The 25,829-nt window shown below is 50.0% G+C and overlaps 1 protein-coding gene and 1 long non-coding RNA gene across 2 annotated transcripts; both read left to right on the forward strand.

Moving 5' to 3' along the window:
• Window positions 1-624: 624 nt before the first annotated feature.
• LOC136024182 (kinesin-like protein KIF18B) lies at window positions 625-9,370 on the forward strand. The gene is made up of 13 exons (XM_065699366.1): window positions 625-1,190; window positions 2,487-2,644; window positions 3,094-3,198; window positions 3,467-3,577; window positions 4,972-5,169; window positions 5,356-5,532; window positions 5,935-6,009; window positions 6,129-6,241; window positions 6,563-6,683; window positions 6,951-7,078; window positions 7,806-8,020; window positions 8,471-8,999; window positions 9,100-9,370. Exons 1-13 carry the CDS (start codon window positions 887-889, stop codon window positions 9,179-9,181), a joined length of 2,316 nt encoding a protein of 771 aa, XP_065555438.1. The 5' UTR covers window positions 625-886; the 3' UTR covers window positions 9,182-9,370.
• A 7,340-nt stretch (window positions 9,371-16,710) lies between these two features.
• On the forward strand, window positions 16,711-24,594 carry LOC136024185 (uncharacterized). Its single transcript, XR_010616780.1, has 2 exons — window positions 16,711-17,317; window positions 24,085-24,594. It is a non-coding gene; the product is annotated as an uncharacterized LOC136024185 (long non-coding RNA).
• The last annotated feature ends 1,235 nt before the right edge of the window (window positions 24,595-25,829 follow it).

Here is a 25,829-nt window from a genome sequence, read left to right on the forward strand (position 1 = left end):
GGTCTGCTCTCTGCCCGCTGGCACCGCCGGCTCTGCCGCCTCAGGGCCCGCCCCGGCACCGAGGCCGCGGGAGGGATGGGCACGGAGCGAAGATGGCGGCCGGCCAGGGCACGGCGGGACTACAACTCCCATGGGGCACCTCGAGGGGAGGGTCCCGCTAGGAGCCAATGGGAGGGGAGGCGTGGCAAGGAGACCAATCAGGAGAGAGGGCGGGTATTGAGCTTCCGTTTGACTCCGGAGCGGCGGCCGCTGTGGAGAGAGGAGGTGGGGGCTGTGGCGGGGGCGAGCGAGTGGGGCTTAGGGGGCGATGTGGGGCGATGTGGGGCCGGAAGGGAGCAGGTGTGAGGGGTCCGAGGCGTCAGGGAGGGCGGTGGGGCAGGGCCCTGGAGGGGGTGAGTGGCTGTGGGGGCCCGGAGGGGGGTCGGGGGTCGGTGCCGGGGTGGGGGGGATGTGGGGCCGTGGGGGAGGCAGTTGGGGGTTACAGCGGTGGCTCTGGGGTTGGGGCAGGGGGGGTGCGCAGGGCCCTGCCCAGCTTCAAGACCCCCCCGCTTTAAACGCTTCCCCCGCGCTGAGCCGTTGCCCTCCCCCAGGGTGTGCGAGGTCTGTTGTGAGACGTCGGAGCTCGGAGCTGAGCCGTGCCAGCAGCCGGGGGCCTGCCCCTGCTGCCAGCCTGGTGCCTGCCCCTGCTGCCAGCCTGGTGCCTGCCCCTGCTGCCTGCCTGGTGCCTGCCCCTGCTGCCAGCCTGGTGCCTGCCCCTGCTGCCAGCCTGGTGCCTGCCCCTGCTGCCTGCCTGGTGCCTGCCCCTGCTGCCAGCCTGGTGCCTGCCCCTGCTGCCAGCCTGGTGCCTGCCCCTGCTGCCTGCCTGGTGCCTGCCCCTGCTGCCCCCATGGGGCCGTGCCCCCCGCCCGAGGAGGGCACCGTGGCTGTGGTGGTGCGTGTGTGGCCCCTGGCCCGCAGTGAGCAGGCCCTGCCCCTGGTCGTGCACGTCGTTAACCAGCGCGGCATCGTCCTCACCCCCGCGGGGCCCGGGGCTCCCCCCGGCAGCGCGCTGCCCACGCTTGGGCCCAAGGGCAAGGGCCTGGACTTTGTCTTCGACCGGGTCTTTGGGGAAGAGGCCACGCAGGAGGAGGTGTTCCAGCACACCACCTCCGAGCTGCTGGACAGCGTCCTCGAGGGCTACAACTGCTCTGGTGAGAGCTGCCGAATGGCTTGGATCCTTTGGGAGCTCCTGCCCCGTCTGTTGGGAGAGCTGTGGGTTTAGTTTGGGGGCCCACAGGCAGGTGGTGGGGGGAGGCACAAGAGCAGTGCAAAACCTGCAGCCTTCAACTGGTCGGTGACATCCCTTAGTGATGGCAAGTGTGGTCAGGATGTGATGTGGTTTGTGGGAGAGCCCTGGCTGGGCTGGGAAAGGCGAACCAGAATGGTGTGTAGCTTAACACAGAGGAGTGGGAAGCCTTGCGCTTGTAATGGGATAACCCAGGAGCTGGGTGCAGGCTGGGATCTGTGTGACTGGGAGGGACCTGTGGGTTGTGGTGGGCACTGACCTGAAGGGGAGTGAGCAGAGCACTGTGGCAGGAGTGAAGGTAGGTTGGATGTGGGGCTGCATCCACAGGGGATGCTGAGTTTCGGAGGGGGATCTGGGGTGAAGCAGCCACTTCTTGGGGAGCTCTGGGGGTTGCTGTGCCCCTCCTGAGCATCTCCCAGGCTGGCAGCTCCATGAAGCTGGGCCTGAAAGCTCCTCTCATGGTGCTGCAGGCCTTGTGCCGTTTGCAGGCCGTCAGCCGACGGTGCCTTAATGAGCCCATCACTTGTGCAAGGCAGGCACCGAGCGGGAGACACCGCACTCCCGTCTCCTCGTGTGCCGAGCGGGGCCCTGGCGCTGCAGGATGCTATTCCTGGCTCCCCGTGTGCTCGGCGAGGCGCTGAAGCCTGCCTCTGTCACCGTGCCCACCTGGCAGGCATGTCTCGTGTCTCTATCTGCATAAAAGAGCTCCAGGATCCTCAAAGAGAGAGTTGCAAGGCACCGAGTGCTGCTAACAGGGAGAAAGGCTGAGGCTCTCTAGATCAGTGTGTCCTGCTCTGATGGTGATGCTTTAAAGAGGGTGTTGAAAGGCTGGGGTGGAAAAATGAGATGAATTACGAGGGCTGGATGGAGAAACCCATTCTGGTGAGAGATGGGGGAATAGGGCTGCTTGGTTTATTAAAGGGAAGAGTTTGGAGGCGACTGCAGCATCCAAGTGGTGATGGTTTGGGGACCCATTCTGCTTCTGCTAAATGGGAGAGGCTGAACTGAGGAAATGACCTGCACTGAAGGCTCCTGCCGGTAGTGCAGAGGGTAATGGGCTTTGCCTCATCTCTGGGAGCCTGTGAGCGAGCCCTGCTGCAGGGGTTGCTGCGGGAAGATCTCCACATCTCCTCTGCAGCAAGGAGCGGACATTCTGCTGCTCCCAGTCAGGCTTTCACCCATCCGCCCTTTCTCCTCTCAGTGTTTGCCTATGGCGCGACCGGAGCAGGGAAAACCCACACCATGCTGGGCTCGGAGCACAGCCCTGGCATCATGTACTTCACCATGGTGGAGCTGTACAGGAGGATGGAGGCCAGAAAGCAGGAGAAGAGCTGTGAGGTCCTAGTCTCCTACCAGGAGGTGCATTGTGGCTGCCGCAACTGGGTCACTGTCACTAAGATTCGGGGTTGATGCAGACCCTGTAGTGCCACATTCAGGGTACCCAGTGTCCCCAGGGCAGCCCTAGAGCCCAGCTGGAAGCATGCTCAGCCTGCCAGTTCAATGAACTGGCGTTACTGGTTTCTCCTGTCTGGAATCGGGGCATTTTCTCCTCCTTGCCACGGTGCACGTAGCAATGAGGGGTTCCTGGCTGGAAAGGCTTTAGAGGAGCTGTGGCCAAGTGCGTTGCTCTGAAAGCCCTCCTGAGCTGTCCCCTAGGGCACCATCAGCGGCTCTGGGTGCAGTGACGTCCTGGAGGGGGTGTTGGGAGTGGGACACGAGGTCATGTGTGACCCTGGGCTACAGAGCTCCTCTCCCTGCTCACCACTGAGGAGCCATACTTCAGCCTTACAGTGAGTTCCCTGCTTCAGGTGTACAACGAACAGATCTATGACCTGCTGGAGCCCAAGGGACCGCTAGCCATCCGGGAGGATCCTGAGCGAGGAGCTGTGGTTCAGGGCCTCTCCTTCCACCAGGCAGGTATTAAAATGGGCACACCAGGTATAAAAACGGGCAGTGCTGCACCCCACCAGCTCTGAAAGCAGACGTGTGCTGGAGATGGGGGTGTCTGAAGATAGGGGGGTGCCACCTGCACAGCTCCTGGCTGGCAGCAAACATGAGCCTGAGCTGAAACGAGGCCCACGGTGCTGCAGGATGCCGGAGTTGTGGGTGCTCTGGGTCGGGTTGTGTCTGTGCCTGCAGATGGGGCACACTGGTATCATCCCTCTCCCTGTTCTCTCCCAGCCTGCCTCAGCAGAGCAGCTTCTGGAGATGTTGGCCAATGGCAACAGAAACCGGACGCAGCATCCCACTGACGCCAGCGCTGTCTCCTCCTGCTCGCATGCCATCTTCCAGGTGAGGGCTGGTGGCTGCAGTGTCACAGGGGTTTGTGCTTAAAAAGAGACGAGGAAGCAAGGCCATGCCAGGCCTGGGGTTCCTGCCCCTGCTCCTCATGTGCCATGGGGTAAAGCAGAGTGGTTGTAGCCCTGCAAACAGAGGTATGTGTCTGAGCAGGGCCCTGGCCATGCTGCTGCAGAACGGGAGGTACTGGTCATGCTGGTGGCCACGCCTCCCAGGCAGCTCCATGCTCTCAGCTTGGTGTTCTGTCTCTTGGGGCTGAAACTTCACTGTGTGCTTTTCACTCTTGTTGACTCAAGGTGTGGGAGCTGTCCCTGAAACCTGAGCCATAGCAAAGGGTGCCTGGAGCAGGCTGTCTCCTCCATGGTGTCTTCCTTGGCACTGAGCTGGGAATTGCCCTCTCGCAGGGGCTCTGTGAATTGGCTCCCCAGTTTCTTGGTGCTTTCTTGTGCAAACCTGCCAGTTGGTTTCAGTTGCAGCCGGGCCCTCTCCTGAATGAGCAGGGCGGTCACGGCTGTGTGCGCAGACGGAGGGCTCTGACTGCAGTTTCAGTCTAAACCTGGTGTCTCACCCGTGGCTGCTTCCAGGGGGAAGTCCAGGTGTCTGGATGCTTTTCCAGCTGGCATCCCAGCTGAGTTTATTGGGGGGTGCTGGATTGCTGCCTGCTGTGAATCCATTCGCTGTGCTGGAAATGTGCCCTTCCCGCTTCCAGCTTTGCCTCCTGGCAGGTGAGCCACAGTCGGGTGAGGATGCAGGACCTGTTAGTGGGCTCCAGCACTTCCATGGCATCTCCAGTCTGTGCAGGCGTTGTTCCTTGGGGGCTGAGTGTGTTTGAAGGCTGTGGGGAAAGTATTTGCATTCTCCAGGGAGACCTTCCGGGATGCAGAAGAGGAAGGATGCTGCCAGATGAGTCTTGGTGGCTGTGTCCCTCCTCGCCCTTACCAGCTGGGATCTGGGCTCAGCACTGAAAGCCCTGGCTGATGCCTGCAAGGGGGCACAGAGAGCCCCTTCTTTTGAGGGCTTGTAGCCCCCCCATTGGTGCTTTGAGTCTGACAAAATCCACTGGTGCTGGGGCTCTGGGTGGTGTTTTGCCCTTTGGGGACCCAGCCAGCTCTGCCCTGCTTGTGCACCACGCATAGGAGATGCTGATTATTTTCCACAGCTCTGTCACTTCCTGCAGGATCCCTTCCATGGTTTTGCTGTTTGTCCCCTCACTGAGGTTTTGGCTTCTCTTCTTGGCGTGTCAGGCTCCTCTCTGCCCCACAGCCCACACGATCCACTTGGCCATCCTGTTCTAAACATCAGCCTCTTGCCCTGCTGTTGAGCCGCCTCCAGCCACGGCCCCCATGAGCCTTGTGGAGCTGCGGCCTCACCCATGTCTGTCCTCACAGATCCATGTGAAGCAGCACGACTGCACTGGCAGCCTCAGTCGGGGTCTGAAGGTGGCCAAGATGAGCCTGATCGACCTGGCAGGCTCAGAGCGGGTGTCGGTCGCCAACACCGGGGGAGAGCGGCTGCGGGAGGGGGCCAACATCAACCGCTCGCTGCTGACCCTCATCAACGTCATCAACGCCTTGGCTGATGCGAAGGTAACGCTGTTCCCCACGTGGCCCTGCTGGGCTCTGGCTCCCTGGGCTGGCTGAATGTGAGCCGTGTCCTCAAGTGTCAGTGCTGCTGGTGCTGGGGGTGAGCGCAGCCATCCCCTTGTGCCTCAGGGTTAGGAGCTGAGTGCCCAAGGGCCAAGAGCTGAGCAGGTCCTGGATCTCTTGCTACAGAGCAAGCAAAGCCACATCCCGTACCGGGACAGCAAGCTGACGCGCCTGCTGAAGGACTGCCTGGGTGGCAACTGCCGCAGCATCATGGTGGCGGCGGTGAACCCCTCTGTGCTGGTCTATGAGGACACCTACAACACACTCAAGTATGCCAGCAGGGCCAAGGAGATCAAGCTGTCGGTGAGGAGCTGGTGGTGGTGGTGGTGATGCGTTGTGTGTTTGGGAGCTGCTGATGGATGGGAGGGAGTCTGCTGCGTGCTGGGGGAGATCAGTGGGAGCCTCCCTTACCCAGCATGAGTTTTCCAGCCCTGGGGGTGCTGCTCTGGGCAGAAAGCAGCTGATGGAGTTGCAGACAGTGTGTGCCTAGGCTTCTGCTAAAGCTCCCCGGCCCAGAGCCTAGAAAGGCTTGTGACTGTGGCAGTAGGTCCCTGAGTACGGGCTGTGTCTGCTGCAGGCAGCCCGGGGCTCCATGGGGACCCTGCATCCTGGAGGAGGCTGAGGAGCTGCCCTGCTCCGGTGTCAGGAGAGGGTATGTGCTGCCCCAGTGCTTCTTTAACCTCTGTCTCGTCCCTGTCTCTGCAGCTGAAGAGCAGCACGCGCAGCTCTGCCTCCCACGTCTGTGGGTATGTGGAGATGTGTGAGCAGCTGAAAGGGGAGGTGAGATGCTGGTCGGGAGGGCAGGGCTCTGCCTTCAGCTATGGTCTGTTTGGGATGCAAACCTCTGAGCTCCAGGGGTCATAAAACCATCTGAGCAAACAGAGGATCCTTCCTTGCAGGTGACAGAGCTGCGGGCAAAGCTTCGTGCTTATGAGGATGCTGCCCGAGAGGCAGAGAAGCAGGCAGCAGGGCCCCAGGCTCCCTCCAGCGTGAGCCCAGTGGAGCTGCCCAGGTGAGGCTGGGGGGAAAAGAAGCAAGAGAGCTTTTGTGTGTGACCTCCTGGTGTCCCCTGTGTCAAGGAGCCTGCAGGGTTTTAGTGCTGGTAAGAGCCTAGTGCCTGTCAGAAAGCAGAGGAGCTGCTGGTGTGCAGCATCATCTCGACTGTGGTCGGGTTTGGTTCTGAACCTGCTGGAGCAGAGCACGCAAGCACCAAGGGATGCTGGGTTGCAAAGGCCCAGTCTTGTGTTTGATCCATCCCAAAACTTGTCATGCAAAATGGTGCTTCACCAGAGGATCTTCTCTGGCTCAGTGCCGGCTTCTCTGGCTTCTGTAGGTTGGAGGAAGCTGTCCCAAAGATATGCTTGGCCCTCGATGATGAGGGGGAGAATGATGGAGAGCAGCAGGAGCTGCAGGCTGGTTTGCCTGTTCAGATGCAGCTGGAATTGGAGGGCGAGGTGAGAGGAGGGATGGGCAGCACAGGAGGGCTTGGCGTGATGAGCAGGGCCCAGAAGAAGCTGGAGCTCTCACGGGATGCACTGGGCCTGCTGGCCAGTGGCAGGAGCTCGGCGGGTCCATGTGTCCTGGCTCAGCACGTGCTGGGCTGTGGTTTGCTAGTGAAACCCCTTAACTTCCCAGGGAACAAGCATCTTGGGGACCAAACTCAGCTCAAATGTGGGCTACCATGGGCTGGATGGGTAAGGAATGTTGGGTTATTGCTCCAGGCTCCAGAGGCAATGCCTGCCAGCAGACCCAGAGCATCCCTTCGGGCAGATCTGCGGCTGGGACTGAAGCAGCCAAGGCTTGGTGGAAGCAGTAAACTGCAGGGGCTGTCCGGCCACTGCACAGAGAAGTGAGAGAGAAGTGAGTGTCCTCCTGCCCTCCCTGTGTCCTCTTGGTTGCCTGGGGAAGGTGGACTGTCCACCCTGCTGTTGCATGTAACCAGCCTGGGCATGGTCTAGATGAAGGCGGGCCCACATCTTTGCTTTCAGATGACTGCCTGCCCTGTACAAGAAGGGATTTGGCTCCTGGGATCTAATCCCATGGAATAATCTCTGCTGGAAATGCCAGCTGCGAAGGTTTCCAGGCACAGCAACTGCTGGAGCCTTAAGTGTGTGTTGTTGGTTCTGAAACTGCCTCTGAAGTCTTTGCTGCAGCCTTGGCTCCCCCGGGTCCTGCCCTGGCAGGGCTCCCCCAGCACCATCTGCTCATGGCTCTGCCCGAGCATCTTGGCAGAATGAACCTCTTTAGAAAGGTCTCCTGGGGGAAGCCGGCCTTGGTGTGGGCCTGGATCTGTCTCCAGCCGAGCTATCGAGTGCCTGAAGGGCAGCAAAAAGTCTGTAGGTGCCGGCTGGTCCCTTGTAAGCAGGCGCTGAGCGCACAGCTCGCTCTTCTCTAGCAAGAGATTGACATTTGGGAACCTCGCAGCTTCCATTGGCTTCTCTTCCCCCAGAGCTCTGCTAATGGGCCCTGCCCCACCTGAGCTGGTGTCTCGGAGGTGATGCTGGTGGTGCTGAGCCTCTGTTCCTGGTGACACTGGCTCAAGTCTCCTGCTCACTGGTTCCTGTCTCTGTCCCCAGGCCTGTGGCCTCTGGCCTGAGCGGCATCCGGAAGCTCTGTTCCGTCCTGAAGGCTGCCAACCTCCTCACCCCTGACTTGGTCCTCGTGCTTGAGGAACTGGCCCAGCTGGTCCCTCAGGACACTGGTGGGAGCCCTGAGCAAGCCGGGCCTCTGAGCAGGTCTGCAGAGCTCAGCGAGGCCCCCCCAGCCAAGAGGATGAAGTGGAGCTGTGATGGTGAGGATTTGGATCTGGGACAGTCGGTGCTGGCCCCTCTCCTTTGTCTCCGTGGTTCGTTTGCCCAAGTCACCCTGGCTGTGTCCTCGGCCTACGTGTGCCCAGGCCTGAGCTCTTCCTCCTCATCCTCCTTGCGAACACATGGACCCAGCAGCCGAGCTGTGGGCTGCGCAGACCCCATGTTCCTGGGAGAGCTCAGGCATTGCCACAGGCAGTTGCTCTGGGAGCAGGCTGGTGCCTTTGGGCTGCCAGGGGCAGGATTCCTTGTGCTGGCTCTTTTCCTCTGGGTTTAATGTGGTTTGGTGGAAACCCCCGCTGGGAAATGACTGCCGTGGGGCTTGTTGGGCAGAGTCCAGTGAGCGGTGCTGGAGGAGAGGGGGATGCCCTGAGCTCCGGGCATTCCTGGGAGCTGCAGGCAGAGGGGTGACTGCTTCTTTCCTGCTGCTTTAGATGAGGCATCTGTCACCGTGTGCGGTGCCCCGGTGCTGAGTCCCACCCCGCAGTGCCTGCAGCAGCCTGCTCCGTTCTCCGGCCGTGTGCTCATGGCTTCCAGCCCGATTGAGAGCAGGAAGTCTGGGCTGGGCGGTGCCTCCCCATCAGGACCTCGCCGCAGCGTCAAGAGGCAATTGAAACGGCAGCAGGGATGTGGGAAGGCAGCGGAGATTCCCAGTCCGGAGAGCCCTGGCACTTCCTGGCTTGAAGCAGGAGCTCCAGCATCCCCTGGCTCCCCGGTGCCACTGGGTTACACCCCCAAATCCTGCCCAGCACCAGTCCCCCAAAGCCGTGTGCCCCCGGCAGTGTCAGCTGCCCAGAACCTGTGCTCCCCGCCTGCCCATGAGCTCAATGTGACCTTTGAGGTCTGCCCGGACAGCAGATCCCCCAGCGCCATCGGGCCCCTTCCCGTCCGCCACTCAGAGTGCTTGGACAGGGAGAAGAGTCAGTGCCAGCAAGCAAAGCAGGAGGGCCCCTTCATGCCTAGGTAAGTGCTGCCCTGGATGGGCTCAGTGTGCGTTTGGGGATCTGCGGCCCTGCAGCCTGGGGGAATCCCCTGGCGCTGACCCTCTTTTCCTTGGCTACAGAGCCCCCATCCCAGCGCTGGCCATGAAGAGCTCCTCCATCCCCAAAGCACCTGCGCTGAAGCGGAGGCGAGTGGAGAGGTGAGACAGGCACCAGCCCCCTGTGCCCCTCAGTGCTCCGTGCAGGCAGCTCCTGCCTCTGCTCCCCGCTGGGGCTCGAGCCCCCATCCTTGCCTGTGTCTGTGCCACCTCCCCTGTGCCAGCTGGGGATGAGGGGGGGCCTCTGCCCTGAGCCCTGCGGGTTTGAAATGGTCCCTTTCTCTTTGCCAGCGGCTCCCTGCCCTGCCCGGGGGGGCTGCAGAGCTGCACTGCCCAACTGCAGCGCAGCAGCAAGAGCTGTGTGCATCCCTCCCGCATCCCAGGTGAGCCCTGTGCTCCTCCGCACCCAGGCAGGCACCCAGGGAAGCCCTTTCCCTGCAGCGTGATGGGCGCTGGGAGTGCTCCCTGCCTCGGCGAGCTGCTGCTGTGCCAGCCCCGTTCTAGTCTGGGGGGGCAAACACGTGGGAATGGGATGTTTGGTGCTGCTGGAAGAGGCCGTTTGGGGTTTGCTGTTCCTGGCTGCAGCCACAGCCTTGGGAAGGGCCCTTGGAGAGGGGTGGGAAGGAGTTAAACAAGGGGGACAGAAAATCACAAAATGGAATATAAAAACCTTTAGAATCTGTTTTAAGTAATGCTAAGTTTGATGGCTTTGTAACAGTAGCAATGGAAAATTACTGAAGTGCATGGTACATAGAAAAAAAATAGAGTGCAGCTAGAGAACACACTGAGCATTCTTGTGCAAGATAAATTGTTATAGTTGACAGAGTTTTAAGAAAAACAGGCTAGAAAGAACAGGGCACAGGGATAAGGAGTATCTGGGAATGGCAGGTGTCCAGGATGGGATACTGTTAAACTAACTGATAAGTAGGAGGATTATTATGTCTCCTGTGCTAACGAACCAATTAAACTGGTATGAGCATCTACTGCGCATGCTCCAAAGGCTGCCAGAAGTGATGAAGATTGTTGGAAGAAGTAAACGACCCTCAGAGACCACTGCCACAATTCTGTACGCATGCGGGGAACTTTCTGGAAAATGACGTAATGTATGTGTGCCCAGGGACTAGATAAGGACAGCCTGTGGAGCAAAAGGGGGGGAGACACACGTTAGGAGGAGCTCTCCCCCGTGTCTCCTGGCGCCGCAATAAAGAATACCTGCTTGTCAGCTTGAAAACTTTGCTGGCAAGTTTGTTCCTGGAGTTTTCTCCCAATCAATCTGGCGACCCAGATGGGACCCTCTCTGCTCGGCTGCAGGACCCACTGAGGACAGGGCTCCCTAGGGCCCTCGGGAATTTTTCCCGGAGGGACCCCTCGACTCATTCGGATCACTGCAGGAGCAGACAAGGACCATCTTCATCAAAGGTATTCTTTTCTTTTGTATGGTCTGTAAGGTGCAGCGGGCATCTTGCATAAAGACTGCATTGGTAATTGGGTTGGTTTGGTAAGCATACGCAAGGTTTGGAAGCCTTCCGTAAATCGAGATAGGAAATCTCGTGGGTAAAGGCGAATACCCGGCTGCTAGCGTCCGTCTGGTATACACCCACAAGAAGCAGGGGGCTTCTTGTGGTTTGGGTCCTACAAGACACAGGGGGTGTCTTGTGGAAATGGTTTTGGATCTTGTTGGTATTTGATTTATTTTGTGGCTTGTTACGTTAAGGATTTTGGTCGTGTGCTTTGGTATTGGTGACAGGATGCTATAACTGTGTTATTAACTGTTGTTTGTTTGATAGAATTTTAGTCTCTGTCTCCAGTGTTGTAACTGTGTGCAGTGTGTCTGTGGGATCCCGTGTGTGTGTGTGAATGTGAGACTGATAATGGAAAGTCAGCAGAGTGAAGAGATCTTGAAAAAGAGTCTTTTAGGGTGCATTTTGGCACACTGGAAGTAACTTGGAGGGTCTCCTGGGGGCTCGGTAAATAAGAAAACATTGGTAAAATATTGTAACCGATGGTGGCCTTTGTATATTTTGGAAAATCAGGGAAAATGGCCTGAAAATGGAACTCTGAACTATAATATATTGTTACAATTAATGTTGTTTTGAGGTGGCAAGGAAAATGGGATGAAGTAATGTATGCAGATGTGTTTTTCACTTTAAGAAACCACGTGGAGTGAGGGACTGAATGCAGAATTAATATAGCTCTGCCAGATCCCTTAATTTTCGCTTTGGAAAAGGACAGGGAAAAACTGAAAGTTAAGATGGAGAGATGCTGTTCAGCCTGTGATATTGGGGAAAGATGTTTAAAGTTAAAAAACAGTAATCAGGAAGGTAGGTTGGAAAAGTATGTGTCACAGGTACCTCTGAGAGGAGCACCCTCTGCACCTGTCCTATCTGATATTGATAAGGAGGAAGAGATTGCTGCCACTGGCAAAAAGCGGCAGATTCACATTCAGAGTTAGGAAAGGGTTAAAGCAGAAGTGCTGTTGCAGAGGCAGGCACCTGCAGCCTCTGCAGAGCAGGGTGAGCAACTGTGAGATAAAAAAAAAAAAACAAAAGGGAAAACCAAGGGGGAAAGGAGGGGAGCTCGAGCAGCTCCTGTGTTTGAGCCTGGGAGGAGGGATGTCGGGCAGAGGTGGGGGAGTGGGCTCTTCTGTGGAAGCGGATCGGTGTGCGGGCTGTGGGGAGTTTGGACGTTGGAAGTGAGACTGCCCTGGGTGGGGGGGCAGTGGCATGGGGTGGATCCGGTGACTGAATTGCAACTAGACTGACAGGGACCTGGGGAATCTACCTTACCAGATCCACTGGTTAAATTAAAACTAGAGACTAGAGGAAATAAAGTGGAATTTTAGCAATTACAGGACCAAGTTATTTGGTATTAAATCAGAGAGAAAAGAATTCGCTACAGATGTGGGAGCTACTGGCCACCAGGAAAAAAAAAAGTGAAGCATTCTTTCTGAAACCTTTAAAGTACAAATTGGGAAAAAAATAGGAATGCATAAATTTTTATGCATGCCAAATTCTCTAAAATGTTTATTAGGGCAAGAAGCAACATTTAAAGAAGGCAAAATGGAATTTAGAGTTAAAAATAATCAATTAATTGCAGTTTTGAGTTTATCTTTAATTCAGCAGAAAAGCAAACAGGAGGACCTCCCTGAAATAGAAGAAAAACTTAATCAGGTATATCTGGGAGTATGGGCACCTGAAGTTCCAGGTAAGGCGAAAAATGCTTTGCCTCTTAAAGTGTAAATAAAAAGGAGGGGGAGCCTTGCTCAATTAGAATAAAACAATATCCCTTAAAATTAGAAGATCAAAGGGAATCAACAATCACTGATAAATTTTAAAATATAGATTATTAATTGAATGTGACTTGGAATATGGCACTCCTATCTGGACACTAAAGGAATATGATGGCAAAAGGTGCAGATTGGTTCAAGATCTCAGGGCAATCAACAAAACAGCAGAGTATATTCGTCCAGTAGTAGCTAATTTGTATGACTTATTGGCTAAACTGAATAATAATCAGAAATGGTTTGCCATCCTGGATTTAAAGGACATTTTCTTTTGCTTACCATTGGCCAAAGAAAGCCAAAGTTATTTGCTTTTGAATGGGAAAATCCTGACACAGGAAGGGAAACTCAATTAACTTGGGCAGTATTACCTAAAGAGTTTAAAACAGTCCAGCAATTTTTGGAAATCAGCTAGCATGAGAACTAGAATCACGGAAGCCACCTACTCAGACGGGACTCTGTTACAATATGTGGATGACCTATTAATTGCTACAGAAACAAAGGCAGAATGTATCCAGTGGACAGTGGAATTATTCAATTTTCTGGGACTGAATGGTTATTGGGTATCCAAATGAAAGGCCCAACTAATCCAAACCTGAGTTTCCTACCTAGGATATGAAATAGCAGGAGGACAGACAGAACTTGGAGCTGCTAGAAAAGAAGCCCTTTGTCAGACTCCATGACCGTCAACCACCAAGGAGCTCCAGGCATTCCTGGGAATGACCGGATGGGTGCAGACTTTGGATCCATGATTATGGTGTTCTGGTAAGACCACTGTATGAACTGTTGAAAGGAAACCCTCCCTCTTTAAAACGGACTGATACAGCAGAGGGGCTTTTAAAAATTTAAAAACAGAGCCAGTGAGAGCTGCAACTCTGTGACTTCCAGATGTGACTAAATCCTTTAGGCTATATTCCTATAAAAAACAAGGAATAGCCTTGGGGGTCCTTGCTCAGAAACTAGGACCATACAGAAGGGCAGTGGCATATTTTTCAAAACAACTGGATGAAGCGAGCAAAGGATGGCCCGGATGCCTGAGGGCTGTGGCCGCAGTCATCATAAATATTGAAGAGGCTCGCAAATTCACCTTGGGACAGAAGATTACTGTGCTAGTGTCCCATGCAGTATCAGCAGTCCTGGAGCAGAAAGGAGCCCACTGGTTATCTCCTTCACGTTTTTTAAAATACCAGGCCACACTTGTGGAACAGGATGATATAGAAATTGTGGTCACCGATGTGGTGAATCCAGCATCCTTTTTGCAGGAACAACTGACAGAACTACTAACACACAATTGCTTGGCCACCATAGAGACTGTGTATTTGAGCCGACCAGACTTGAAAGAAAAACCTCTGGAAGGCGCTGATTCTTGGTTTACTGAGGTAGTAGCTTCATGAACGAAAGCAGGTGAACGAAAGGCAGGATATGCCGTTACCACCACTTCACAGGTAATAGAAGCTAAACCTTTACCAGCAAACACCTCTGCCCAGAAGGCAGAAATAATAACATTAACGAGAGCCCTGGAACTGCCTGAAGATAAAAGGATAAATATTTGGACTGATTCTAAATACGCATTTGGTGTGGTCCATGCACGTGGTGCTATCTGGAAAGAGCAAGGACTTTTGAATACACAAGGGAAACAGATTAAACATGCTACAGAAATTCTACAATTACTAGAAGCTGTTCAGCTACCTGAACAAGTAGCTATTATGTACTGTAAAGGACATCAAGGTGACTCTGATCAGGAAATTGGAAATAATTTGGCCGATTTTGAAGCCAAACGAGCAGCTGAACAATCTAAAATCATGTCCTTAATCCCTGATGGCAAACTAACAATTGAGAAATCTAAACCTAGATATTCAAAAGAGGATAGAAAATTGATTCAAGATCTAAAAGGACAGGAAAATAAAGAGGGTGGGGTTCAGATACCTGATGGGAGAATTGTAACCCCCTATAACCAACTCTGGAAGTTAGTTCAGGAGGAACATAATAAAACTCATTGTGATAGTAACTCTTTGTATAAACACTTAAACAAACAAATTGTAGGAAGAAATCTATATACTATAGTTCAGTAAGTGACAAAACAATGTTAGCTATGTCTTAAGAATAATCCTAAAAGTGAAAATAGAAATCAAATTAGGACAATTGTGAGAGGAAGTTATCTGGGACAGCAGTGGCAAACAGATTTTTCTGAATTATCAAGAAAAGGAGGTTATCAATATTTGTTGGTGTTAAAGGATACTTTTTCAGGCTGGCCAGAAGCATTCCCTTGTAGGATAAATAATGCAAGACAAGCGATTAAAATATTATTTAACGAGATCATACCTCGTTTTGGAGTACCAGAGGCAATTTCTTCAGACTGAGGTTAACACTTTAGTGCAAAATTGTCACAAGAAATTAGCGAAAAAATTTGAAACTGATTGGCAACTACGTGTTCCATACAGGCCTCAGGCCAGTGGGTAAGTAGAAAAGATGAACCATCTGATTAAACAGATTAGTAAAATATGTCAGGAAACAAATTTATATTGGTACCAGGCGTTACCACTGGCTCTATTAAGAATTCAAACTAAACCTCGGTCGAAAGAAGAGGTTAGCCCATTTGAGATTTTGTATGGAAGACCATATCAGTCCCAGTTTACAGGGGAAAGTCTTCAGGAAGTGAGAGAAGGCTGTCTACGACAGTTTTTGATTAATTTAGGAAAACAATTGGAAGAGATAAATAAGAGAATAGCAGGGACAAGAGCAAGAGGTTTGGATTATCCGATCCACCCTTTCAGATCTGGAGACTGGGTTTATGTTAAGAATTTTTCTGGAGATCCTCTACAGGAGAAGTGGAGCAGACCGTACCAGAGATTACTGACCACCTTTACAGCAGTGAAGATAAAGGAACAACCTGCTTGAATGCATTACTCAAGAATAAAGAAAGCACCAGAGCCAGAGAAGACATGGCAGGTCAAACCTTCAGGACCCTTGCGTGTGAAATTGCGCCGGTCACAATTAGGACTCATATGATAACCGGAGCACAAGCTTGGGACCAGAACTTATACCTGAAATTAGTGCAGAATATCACTAAGGTTTTCAATCGTACTGACTGTTGGGTGTGTGCACAGTTGCCTAAATCAGGAGAAAGCCTGGATCTCCCATTAACTGGAGTTCCAATTCCTAACACTGTCTCATGGACAAATTTGTGGGTGAACACTAGCAATCTGTATTCGAAGGAAAAGTTAAAATTTGGAATAGTTAATCTTAATGCAGGTAATAAATATTACACCTGTGCACAAAGATGTATTACACTGGGAACCAGGGTAGGAGATCATGCTTGTTTAAATGCCACAGATGTAGGTCACCATTCAAATTGCAATCACGCTATTAATATAGATGGTATCGTAATTCAGTGGTGGCCCATTCCTAAAGGGAAAGGATGGTATTGGTTATGTGGAGAAAATGCTTATAAGACTCTAGCCCTCAACTAGAAGGGGGCATGCACCTTAGGTGCTGTAATACCCAATTTTGCTAAACAGATTAAGCAAGGGTTTAACCCTATTATTGAACAGCACACTGCATTTCATAGTTTTGTAAGAGGGCTAAGTCTATCTTTGGGAATAAGTGAATTATAAATATCTCAGCAACCATAGAGGAAATGGAAAGTAAAAACATTGATATAATCCAGGCAGAACGAGAGATAACTAGCCTATCTAAGGTGGTATTACAAAACCGAATGGCTCTAGACATGTTATTGACATCACAAGGAGGGGTTTGTTCCATAATCAGTGAAAGTTGTTGCTCCTATATAGACCAAAGTGGCAGAATTGAAACAGATCTGGAGGAAATTTGGAAACAAACTAAGATATTTCATGAAATGGCCATGGATGACACCTCCTGGGATTTTGAAAAAAAAATATGGAAAGGGTTAACTTCATGATTACCTGATCTCTCCTGGTTGAAGCAACTGGTTGCAGGTATATTGGTGTTAATTATTTTAATATTGATTACTTGCGGTATGATACAAGGTTCTCTCTGGTGTTGTAAATGCTATGATAAATTATGAAGACTGGAAAAGGAGTGAAATTAAGCGCCAAGTAGAAACGGGAAATTATTTCAAAAGACTTTTGATGGTAATGGTAATATATAAAATGTTGCAAAAGAATTTGCAAAAGGACAGAAAAAGGGGGGAATTGAAACAAGGGGGACAGAAAATCACAAAATGGAATATAAAAACCTTTAGAATCAGTTTTAAGTAATGCTAAGTTTGATGGCTTTGTAACAGTAGCAATGGAAAATTACTGAAGTGCATGGTACATAGAAAAAAAATAGAGTGCAGCTGGAGAACACACTGAGCATTCTTGTGCAAGATAAATTGTTATAGTTGACAGAGTTTTAAGAAAAACAGGCTAGAAGAACAGGACACAGGGATAAGGAGTATCTGGGAATGGCAGGTGTCCAGGATGGGATACTGTTAAACTAACTGATAAGTAGGAGGATTATTATGTCTCCTGTGCTAACGAACCAATTAAACTGGTATGAGCATCTACTGCGCATGCTCCAAAGGCTGCCAGAAGTGATGAAGATTGTTGGAAGAAGTAAACGACCCTCAGAGACCACTGCCACAATTCTGTACGCATGCGGGGAACTTTCTGGAAAATGACGTAATGTATGTGTGCCCAGGGACTAGATAAGGACAGCCTGTGGAGCAACAGGGGGAGACACACGTTAGGAGGAGCTCTCCCCCTTGTCTCCTGGCGCCGCAATAAAGAATACCTGCTTGTCAGCTTGAAAACTTTGCTGGCAAGTTTGTTCCTGGAGTTTTCTCCCAATCAATCTGGCGACCCAGATGGGACCCTCTCTGCTCGGCTGCAGGACCCACTGAGGACAGGGCTCCCTAGGGCCCTCGGGAATTTTTCCCGGAGGGACCCCTCGACTCATTCGGATCACTGCAGGAGCAGACAAGGACCATCTTCATCAAAGGTATTCTTTTCTTTTGTATGGTCTGTAAGGTGCAGCGGGCATCTTGCATAAAGACTGCATTGGTAATTGGGTTGGTTTGGTAAGCATACGCAAGGTTTGGAAGCCTTCCGTAAATCGAGATAGGAAATCTCGTGGGTAAAGGCGAATACCCGGCTGCTAGCGTCCGTCTGGTATACACCCACAAGAAGCAGGGGGCTTCTTGTGGTTTGGGTCCTACAAGACACAGGGGGTGTCTTGTGGAAATGGTTTTGGATCTTGTTGGTATTTGATTTATTTTGTGGCTTGTTACGTTAAGGATTTTGGTCGTGTGCTTTGGTATTGGTGACAGGATGCTATAACTGTGTTATTAACTGTTGTTTGTTTGATAGAATTTTAGTCTCTGTCTCCAGTGTTGTAACTGTGTGCAGTGTGTCTGTGGGATCCCGTGTGTGTGTGTGAATGTGAGACTGATAATGGAAAGTCAGCAGAGTGAAGAGATCTTGAAAAAGAGTCTTTTAGGGTGCATTTTGGCACACTGGAAGTAACTTGGAGGGTCTCCTGGGGGCTCGGTAAATAAGAAAACATTGGTAAAATATTGTAACCGATGGTGGCCTTTGTATATTTTGGAAAATCAGGGAAAATGGCCTGAAAATGGAACTCTGAACTATAATATATTGTTACAATTAATGTTGTTTTGAGGTGGCAAGGAAAATGGGATGAAGTAATGTATGCAGATGTGTTTTTCACTTTAAGAAACCACGTGGAGTGAGGGACTGAATGCAGAATTAATATAGCTCTGCCAGATCCCTTAATTTTCGCTTTGGAAAAGGACAGGGAAAAACTGAAAGTTAAGATGGAGAGATGCTGTTCAGCCTGTGATATTGGGGAAAGATGTTTAAAGTTAAAAAACAGTAATCAGGAAGGTAGGTTGGAAAAGTATGTGTCACAGGTACCTCTGAGAGGAGCACCCTCTGCACCTGTCCTATCTGATATTGATAAGGAGGAAGAGATTGCTGCCACTGGCAAAAAGCGGCAGATTCACATTCAGAGTTAGGAAAGGGTTAAAGCAGAAGTGCTGTTGCAGAGGCAGGCACCTGCAGCCTCTGCAGAGCAGGGTGAGCAACTGTGAGATAAAAAAAAAAAAACAAAAGGGAAAACCAAGGGGGAAAGGAGGGGAGCTCGAGCAGCTCCTGTGTTTGAGCCTGGGAGGAGGGATGTCGGGCAGAGGTGGGGGAGTGGGCTCTTCTGTGGAAGCGGATCGGTGTGCGGGCTGTGGGGAGTTTGGACGTTGGAAGTGAGACTGCCCTGGGTGGGGGGGCAGTGGCATGGGGTGGATCCGGTGACTGAATTGCAACTAGACTGACAGGGACCTGGGGAATCTACCTTACCAGATCCACTGGTTAAATTAAAACTAGAGACTAGAGGAAATAAAGTGGAATTTTAGCAATTACAGGACCAAGTTATTTGGTATTAAATCAGAGAGAAAAGAATTCGCTACAGATGTGGGAGCTACTGGCCACCAGGAAAAAAAAAAGTGAAGCATTCTTTCTGAAACCTTTAAAGTACAAATTGGGAAAAAAATAGGAATGCATAAATTTTTATGCATGCCAAATTCTCTAAAATGTTTATTAGGGCAAGAAGCAACATTTAAAGAAGGCAAAATGGAATTTAGAGTTAAAAATAATCAATTAATTGCAGTTTTGAGTTTATCTTTAATTCAGCAGAAAAGCAAACAGGAGGACCTCCCTGAAATAGAAGAAAAACTTAATCAGGTATATCTGGGAGTATGGGCACCTGAAGTTCCAGGTAAGGCGAAAAATGCTTTGCCTCTTAAAGTGTAAATAAAAAGGAGGGGGAGCCTTGCTCAATTAGAATAAAACAATATCCCTTAAAATTAGAAGATCAAAGGGAATCAACAATCACTGATAAATTTTAAAATATAGATTATTAATTGAATGTGACTTGGAATATGGCACTCCTATCTGGACACTAAAGGAATATGATGGCAAAAGGTGCAGATTGGTTCAAGATCTCAGGGCAATCAACAAAACAGCAGAGTATATTCGTCCAGTAGTAGCTAATTTGTATGACTTATTGGCTAAACTGAATAATAATCAGAAATGGTTTGCCATCCTGGATTTAAAGGACATTTTCTTTTGCTTACCATTGGCCAAAGAAAGCCAAAGTTATTTGCTTTTGAATGGGAAAATCCTGACACAGGAAGGGAAACTCAATTAACTTGGGCAGTATTACCTAAAAAGTTTAAAACAGTCCAGCAATTTTTGGAAATCAGCTAGCATGAGAACTAGAATCACGGAAGCCACCTACTCAGACGGGACTCTGTTACAATATGTGGATGACCTATTAATTGCTACAGAAACAAAGGCAGAATGTATCCAGTGGACAGTGGAATTATTCAATTTTCTGGGACTGAATGGTTATTGGGTATCCAAATGAAAGGCCCAACTAATCCAAACCTGAGTTTCCTACCTAGGATATGAAATAGCAGGAGGACAGACAGAACTTGGAGCTGCTAGAAAAGAAGCCCTTTGTCAGACTCCATGACCGTCAACCACCAAGGAGCTCCAGGCATTCCTGGGAATGACCGGATGGGTGCAGACTTTGGATCCATGATTATGGTGTTCTGGTAAGACCACTGTATGAACTGTTGAAAGGAAACCCTCCCTCTTTAAAACGGACTGATACAGCAGAGGGGCTTTTAAAAATTTAAAAACAGAGCCAGTGAGAGCTGCAACTCTGTGACTTCCAGATGTGACTAAATCCTTTAGGCTATATTCCTATAAAAAACAAGGAATAGCCTTGGGGGTCCTTGCTCAGAAACTAGGACCATACAGAAGGGCAGTGGCATATTTTTCAAAACAACTGGATGAAGCGAGCAAAGGATGGCCCGGATGCCTGAGGGCTGTGGCCGCAGTCATCATAAATATTGAAGAGGCTCGCAAATTCACCTTGGGACAGAAGATTACTGTGCTAGTGTCCCATGCAGTATCAGCAGTCCTGGAGCAGAAAGGAGCCCACTGGTTATCTCCTTCACGTTTTTTAAAATACCAGGCCACACTTGTGGAACAGGATGATATAGAAATTGTGGTCACCGATGTGGTGAATCCAGCATCCTTTTTGCAGGAACAACTGACAGAACTACTAACACACAATTGCTTGGCCACCATAGAGACTGTGTATTTGAGCCGACCAGACTTGAAAGAAAAACCTCTGGAAGGCGCTGATTCTTGGTTTACTGAGGTAGTAGCTTCATGAACGAAAGCAGGTGAACGAAAGGCAGGATATGCCGTTACCACCACTTCACAGGTAATAGAAGCTAAACCTTTACCAGCAAACACCTCTGCCCAGAAGGCAGAAATAATAACATTAACGAGAGCCCTGGAACTGCCTGAAGATAAAAGGATAAATATTTGGACTGATTCTAAATACGCATTTGGTGTGGTCCATGCACGTGGTGCTATCTGGAAAGAGCAAGGACTTTTGAATACACAAGGGAAACAGATTAAACATGCTACAGAAATTCTACAATTACTAGAAGCTGTTCAGCTACCTGAACAAGTAGCTATTATGTACTGTAAAGGACATCAAGGTGACTCTGATCAGGAAATTGGAAATAATTTGGCCGATTTTGAAGCCAAACGAGCAGCTGAACAATCTAAAATCATGTCCTTAATCCCTGATGGCAAACTAACAATTGAGAAATCTAAACCTAGATATTCAAAAGAGGATAGAAAATTGATTCAAGATCTAAAAGGACAGGAAAATAAAGAGGGTGGGGTTCAGATACCTGATGGGAGAATTGTAACCCCCTATAACCAACTCTGGAAGTTAGTTCAGGAGGAACATAATAAAACTCATTGTGATAGTAACTCTTTGTATAAACACTTAAACAAACAAATTGTAGGAAGAAATCTATATACTATAGTTCAGTAAGTGACAAAACAATGTTAGCTATGTCTTAAGAATAATCCTAAAAGTGAAAATAGAAATCAAATTAGGACAATTGTGAGAGGAAGTTATCTGGGACAGCAGTGGCAAACAGATTTTTCTGAATTATCAAGAAAAGGAGGTTATCAATATTTGTTGGTGTTAAAGGATACTTTTTCAGGCTGGCCAGAAGCATTCCCTTGTAGGATAAATAATGCAAGACAAGCGATTAAAATATTATTTAACGAGATCATACCTCGTTTTGGAGTACCAGAGGCAATTTCTTCAGACTGAGGTTAACACTTTAGTGCAAAATTGTCACAAGAAATTAGCGAAAAAATTTGAAACTGATTGGCAACTACGTGTTCCATACAGGCCTCAGGCCAGTGGGTAAGTAGAAAAGATGAACCATCTGATTAAACAGATTAGTAAAATATGTCAGGAAACAAATTTATATTGGTACCAGGCGTTACCACTGGCTCTATTAAGAATTCAAACTAAACCTCGGTCGAAAGAAGAGGTTAGCCCATTTGAGATTTTGTATGGAAGACCATATCAGTCCCAGTTTACAGGGGAAAGTCTTCAGGAAGTGAGAGAAGGCTGTCTACGACAGTTTTTGATTAATTTAGGAAAACAATTGGAAGAGATAAATAAGAGAATAGCAGGGACAAGAGCAAGAGGTTTGGATTATCCGATCCACCCTTTCAGATCTGGAGACTGGGTTTATGTTAAGAATTTTTCTGGAGATCCTCTACAGGAGAAGTGGAGCAGACCGTACCAGAGATTACTGACCACCTTTACAGCAGTGAAGATAAAGGAACAACCTGCTTGAATGCATTACTCAAGAATAAAGAAAGCACCAGAGCCAGAGAAGACATGGCAGGTCAAACCTTCAGGACCCTTGCGTGTGAAATTGCGCCGGTCACAATTAGGACTCATATGATAACCGGAGCACAAGCTTGGGACCAGAACTTATACCTGAAATTAGTGCAGAATATCACTAAGGTTTTCAATCGTACTGACTGTTGGGTGTGTGCACAGTTGCCTAAATCAGGAGAAAGCCTGGATCTCCCATTAACTGGAGTTCCAATTCCTAACACTGTCTCATGGACAAATTTGTGGGTGAACACTAGCAATCTGTATTCGAAGGAAAAGTTAAAATTTGGAATAGTTAATCTTAATGCAGGTAATAAATATTACACCTGTGCACAAAGATGTATTACACTGGGAACCAGGGTAGGAGATCATGCTTGTTTAAATGCCACAGATGTAGGTCACCATTCAAATTGCAATCACGCTATTAATATAGATGGTATCGTAATTCAGTGGTGGCCCATTCCTAAAGGGAAAGGATGGTATTGGTTATGTGGAGAAAATGCTTATAAGACTCTAGCCCTCAACTAGAAGGGGGCATGCACCTTAGGTGCTGTAATACCCAATTTTGCTAAACAGATTAAGCAAGGGTTTAACCCTATTATTGAACAGCACACTGCATTTCATAGTTTTGTAAGAGGGCTAAGTCTATCTTTGGGAATAAGTGAATTATAAATATCTCAGCAACCATAGAGGAAATGGAAAGTAAAAACATTGATATAATCCAGGCAGAACGAGAGATAACTAGCCTATCTAAGGTGGTATTACAAAACCGAATGGCTCTAGACATGTTATTGACATCACAAGGAGGGGTTTGTTCCATAATCAGTGAAAGTTGTTGCTCCTATATAGACCAAAGTGGCAGAATTGAAACAGATCTGGAGGAAATTTGGAAACAAACTAAGATATTTCATGAAATGGCCATGGATGACACCTCCTGGGATTTTGAAAAAAAAATATGGAAAGGGTTAACTTCATGATTACCTGATCTCTCCTGGTTGAAGCAACTGGTTGCAGGTATATTGGTGTTAATTATTTTAATATTGATTACTTGCGGTATGATACAAGGTTCTCTCTGGTGTTGTAAATGCTATGATAAATTATGAAGACTGGAAAAGGAGTGAAATTAAGCGCCAAGTAGAAACGGGAAATTATTTCAAAAGACTTTTGATGGTAATGGTAATATATAAAATGTTGCAAAAGAATTTGCAAAAGGACAGAAAAAGGGGGGAATTGAAACAAGGGGGACAGAAAATCACAAAATGGAATATAAAAACCTTTAGAATCAGTTTTAAGTAATGCTAAGTTTGATGGCTTTGTAACAGTAGCAATGGAAAATTACTGAAGTGCATGGTACATAGAAAAAAAATAGAGTGCAGCTGGAGAACACACTGAGCATTCTTGTGCAAGATAAATTGTTATAGTTGACAGAGTTTTAAGAAAAACAGGCTAGAAGAACAGGACACAGGGATAAGGAGTATCTGGGAATGGCAGGTGTCCAGGATGGGATACTGTTAAACTAACTGATAAGTAGGAGGATTATTATGTCTCCTGTGCTAACGAACCAATTAAACTGGTATGAGCATCTACTGCGCATGCTCCAAAGGCTGCCAGAAGTGATGAAGATTGTTGGAAGAAGTAAACGACCCTCAGAGACCACCGCCACAATTCTGTACGCATGCGGGGAACTTTCTGGAAAATGACGTAATGTATGTGTGCCCAGGGACTAGATAAGGACAGCCTGTGGAGCAACAGAGAGACACACGTTAGGAGGAGCTCTCCCCCGTGTCTCCCGGCGCGGCAATAAAGAATACCTGCTTGTCAGCTTGAAATCTTTGCTGGCAAGTTTGTTCCTGGAGTTTTCTCCCAATCAGGAGGAGGCTTGGATCCTCCTCAGGAGGGGCTCTGGGTTTGCTGCTGTTGCCCAGGAGCTGCCTCATCTGTTTCTCTGCTCTTGTCCTCCTCAGAGCCTCGCTGGGGGAACAGCACCCGGAAGGGCAGCAGGAGGAGACCCAAGGAACTGTCCCCAACCCCTTGCGCCCGCCCCCAGCCAATGAAGCTCTTGCGCTGACGGCTCCCGGATCCCTCCCCGTGTCCCTAACCCAGTTACCAGATTTCTTCCTTCCTCTGCGTCCTCCTTGCAGCCCCACAGCGCTCCCCTTAAGTGTTTCTTCTCCTCACAGTCACCCCCAAGTCCCTGCCCTGTCCCCATTCCCTGTCCCCCATTCCTTGTCCTCATTCCCTGTCCCCCTTTCCCTGTCCCCCATTCCCAGCCCAGCCCTGGATGTGTTTTGCTGCAGATGATTTATTGTCGTTCATAAATAGTTTGGTTCAAAGCAGAGGGCTGAGCAGAGACATCGGCTGCTTCTTCTTGCCCCCCTCCTGGGGGGAGCTGGGTTTGGGCCTGGCAAAGGCCCTTGCTCCTGGGGCTGAGCTCCATCGTGGCTTCCCCGCTCATGCAGGGGTTCCTGCGGGTGCCTTCTGCCCCTTTGCTGTGCTGGGGGCGTCCAGCCTGGGCCGTGTCCTGGAGTGCAGGCCCAGCCCCTGCTGCTTTGGGTGCTTCGGTGCTGTTCCCCCCTTGCTAAAACCCTGCTGCTGCCGCCCTGCTCTCTGTGTCCCCCTTGCTCCGGCTGCTTGCAAAGCCCCAGGCCTGGGGCAGAGAGCTCTGAGCATCCCTACCCTGGGACCGCACTTGTCCCTTGCACCCCCTGACCCCCTTTGCTGCCTTGCCAAGGCACATGTGGGCTCTGGCACACGTGGGCACTGGCACACATCTGGCTGCCTGCACCAGCTCCTCGTAGCCACCCTCCAAGATGGGCAAGTGTGGTGGGAGCAGGACGGAGGGGCCGTGGCTCCGGGTGTGCTGCAGTCCCGTGGGGACCGGGGGCACCGGCTCCTCCTGCCCTTTCCTGCCTGGCAGCGGCGCCTTCGCCTTTGCCTGCTCCCAGCCGGGAAGCCTCCCCTTAAACCTTCCAGCCTGCTCCTGGTTCCTTTGCCTCATTAAGAGGGGGCTGTGCTGGGAGACGTGCCTGAGGATTGGCGGATGGCAAATGTCACACCAGTCTATAAGAAGGGCAAGAAGGAGGAACCGGGTAGTTATAGACCGGTCAGCCTTACCTCCATCCCTGGAAAGGGGATGGAACAACTTATTCTTGACTCCATCTCTAGCCATATCAAGGATGAGGGGGTTATTAAGAACAGCCAACATGGTTTTATGAGGGGAAGTCACGTCTGACCAACCTTATAGCCTTCTATGAGGAAGTGACTAGGTGGAGGGATGAAGGCAGAGCGGTAGATGTGGTTTTTCTTGATTTCAGTAAGGCATTTGATACTGTCTCTCACAGCATCCTCATAGATAAGCAAAGGAAGTGTGGGCTTGACGATCAAGTAGTGAGGTGGATCAAGAACTGGTTGAAAGGAAGAAGGCAGAGAGTTGTGGTCAATGGCGCAGAATCTAGCTGGAGGTCTGTGACTAGTGGAGTCCCTCGGGGGTCGCGGCTGGGACCAGTGCTGTTTAATATTTTCATCCAGGACCTGGATGAGGGAACTGAGTGCACCCTCAGCAAGTTCGCTGAGGACACAAAACTGGGAGGAGTGGCTGACACACCCGAAGGCTGTGCTGCCATTCAGCCAGACCTGGACAGGCTGGAGAGTTGGGCGGGGAGAAACTTGATGAAATTCAACAAGGGCAAGTGTAGAGTCTTGCACCTGG

Source organism: Lathamus discolor, chromosome 20 (genome assembly GCF_037157495.1).
Source record: "Lathamus discolor isolate bLatDis1 chromosome 20, bLatDis1.hap1, whole genome shotgun sequence".
NCBI classification, from domain to species: Eukaryota; Metazoa; Chordata; class Aves; order Psittaciformes; family Psittacidae; genus Lathamus; species Lathamus discolor.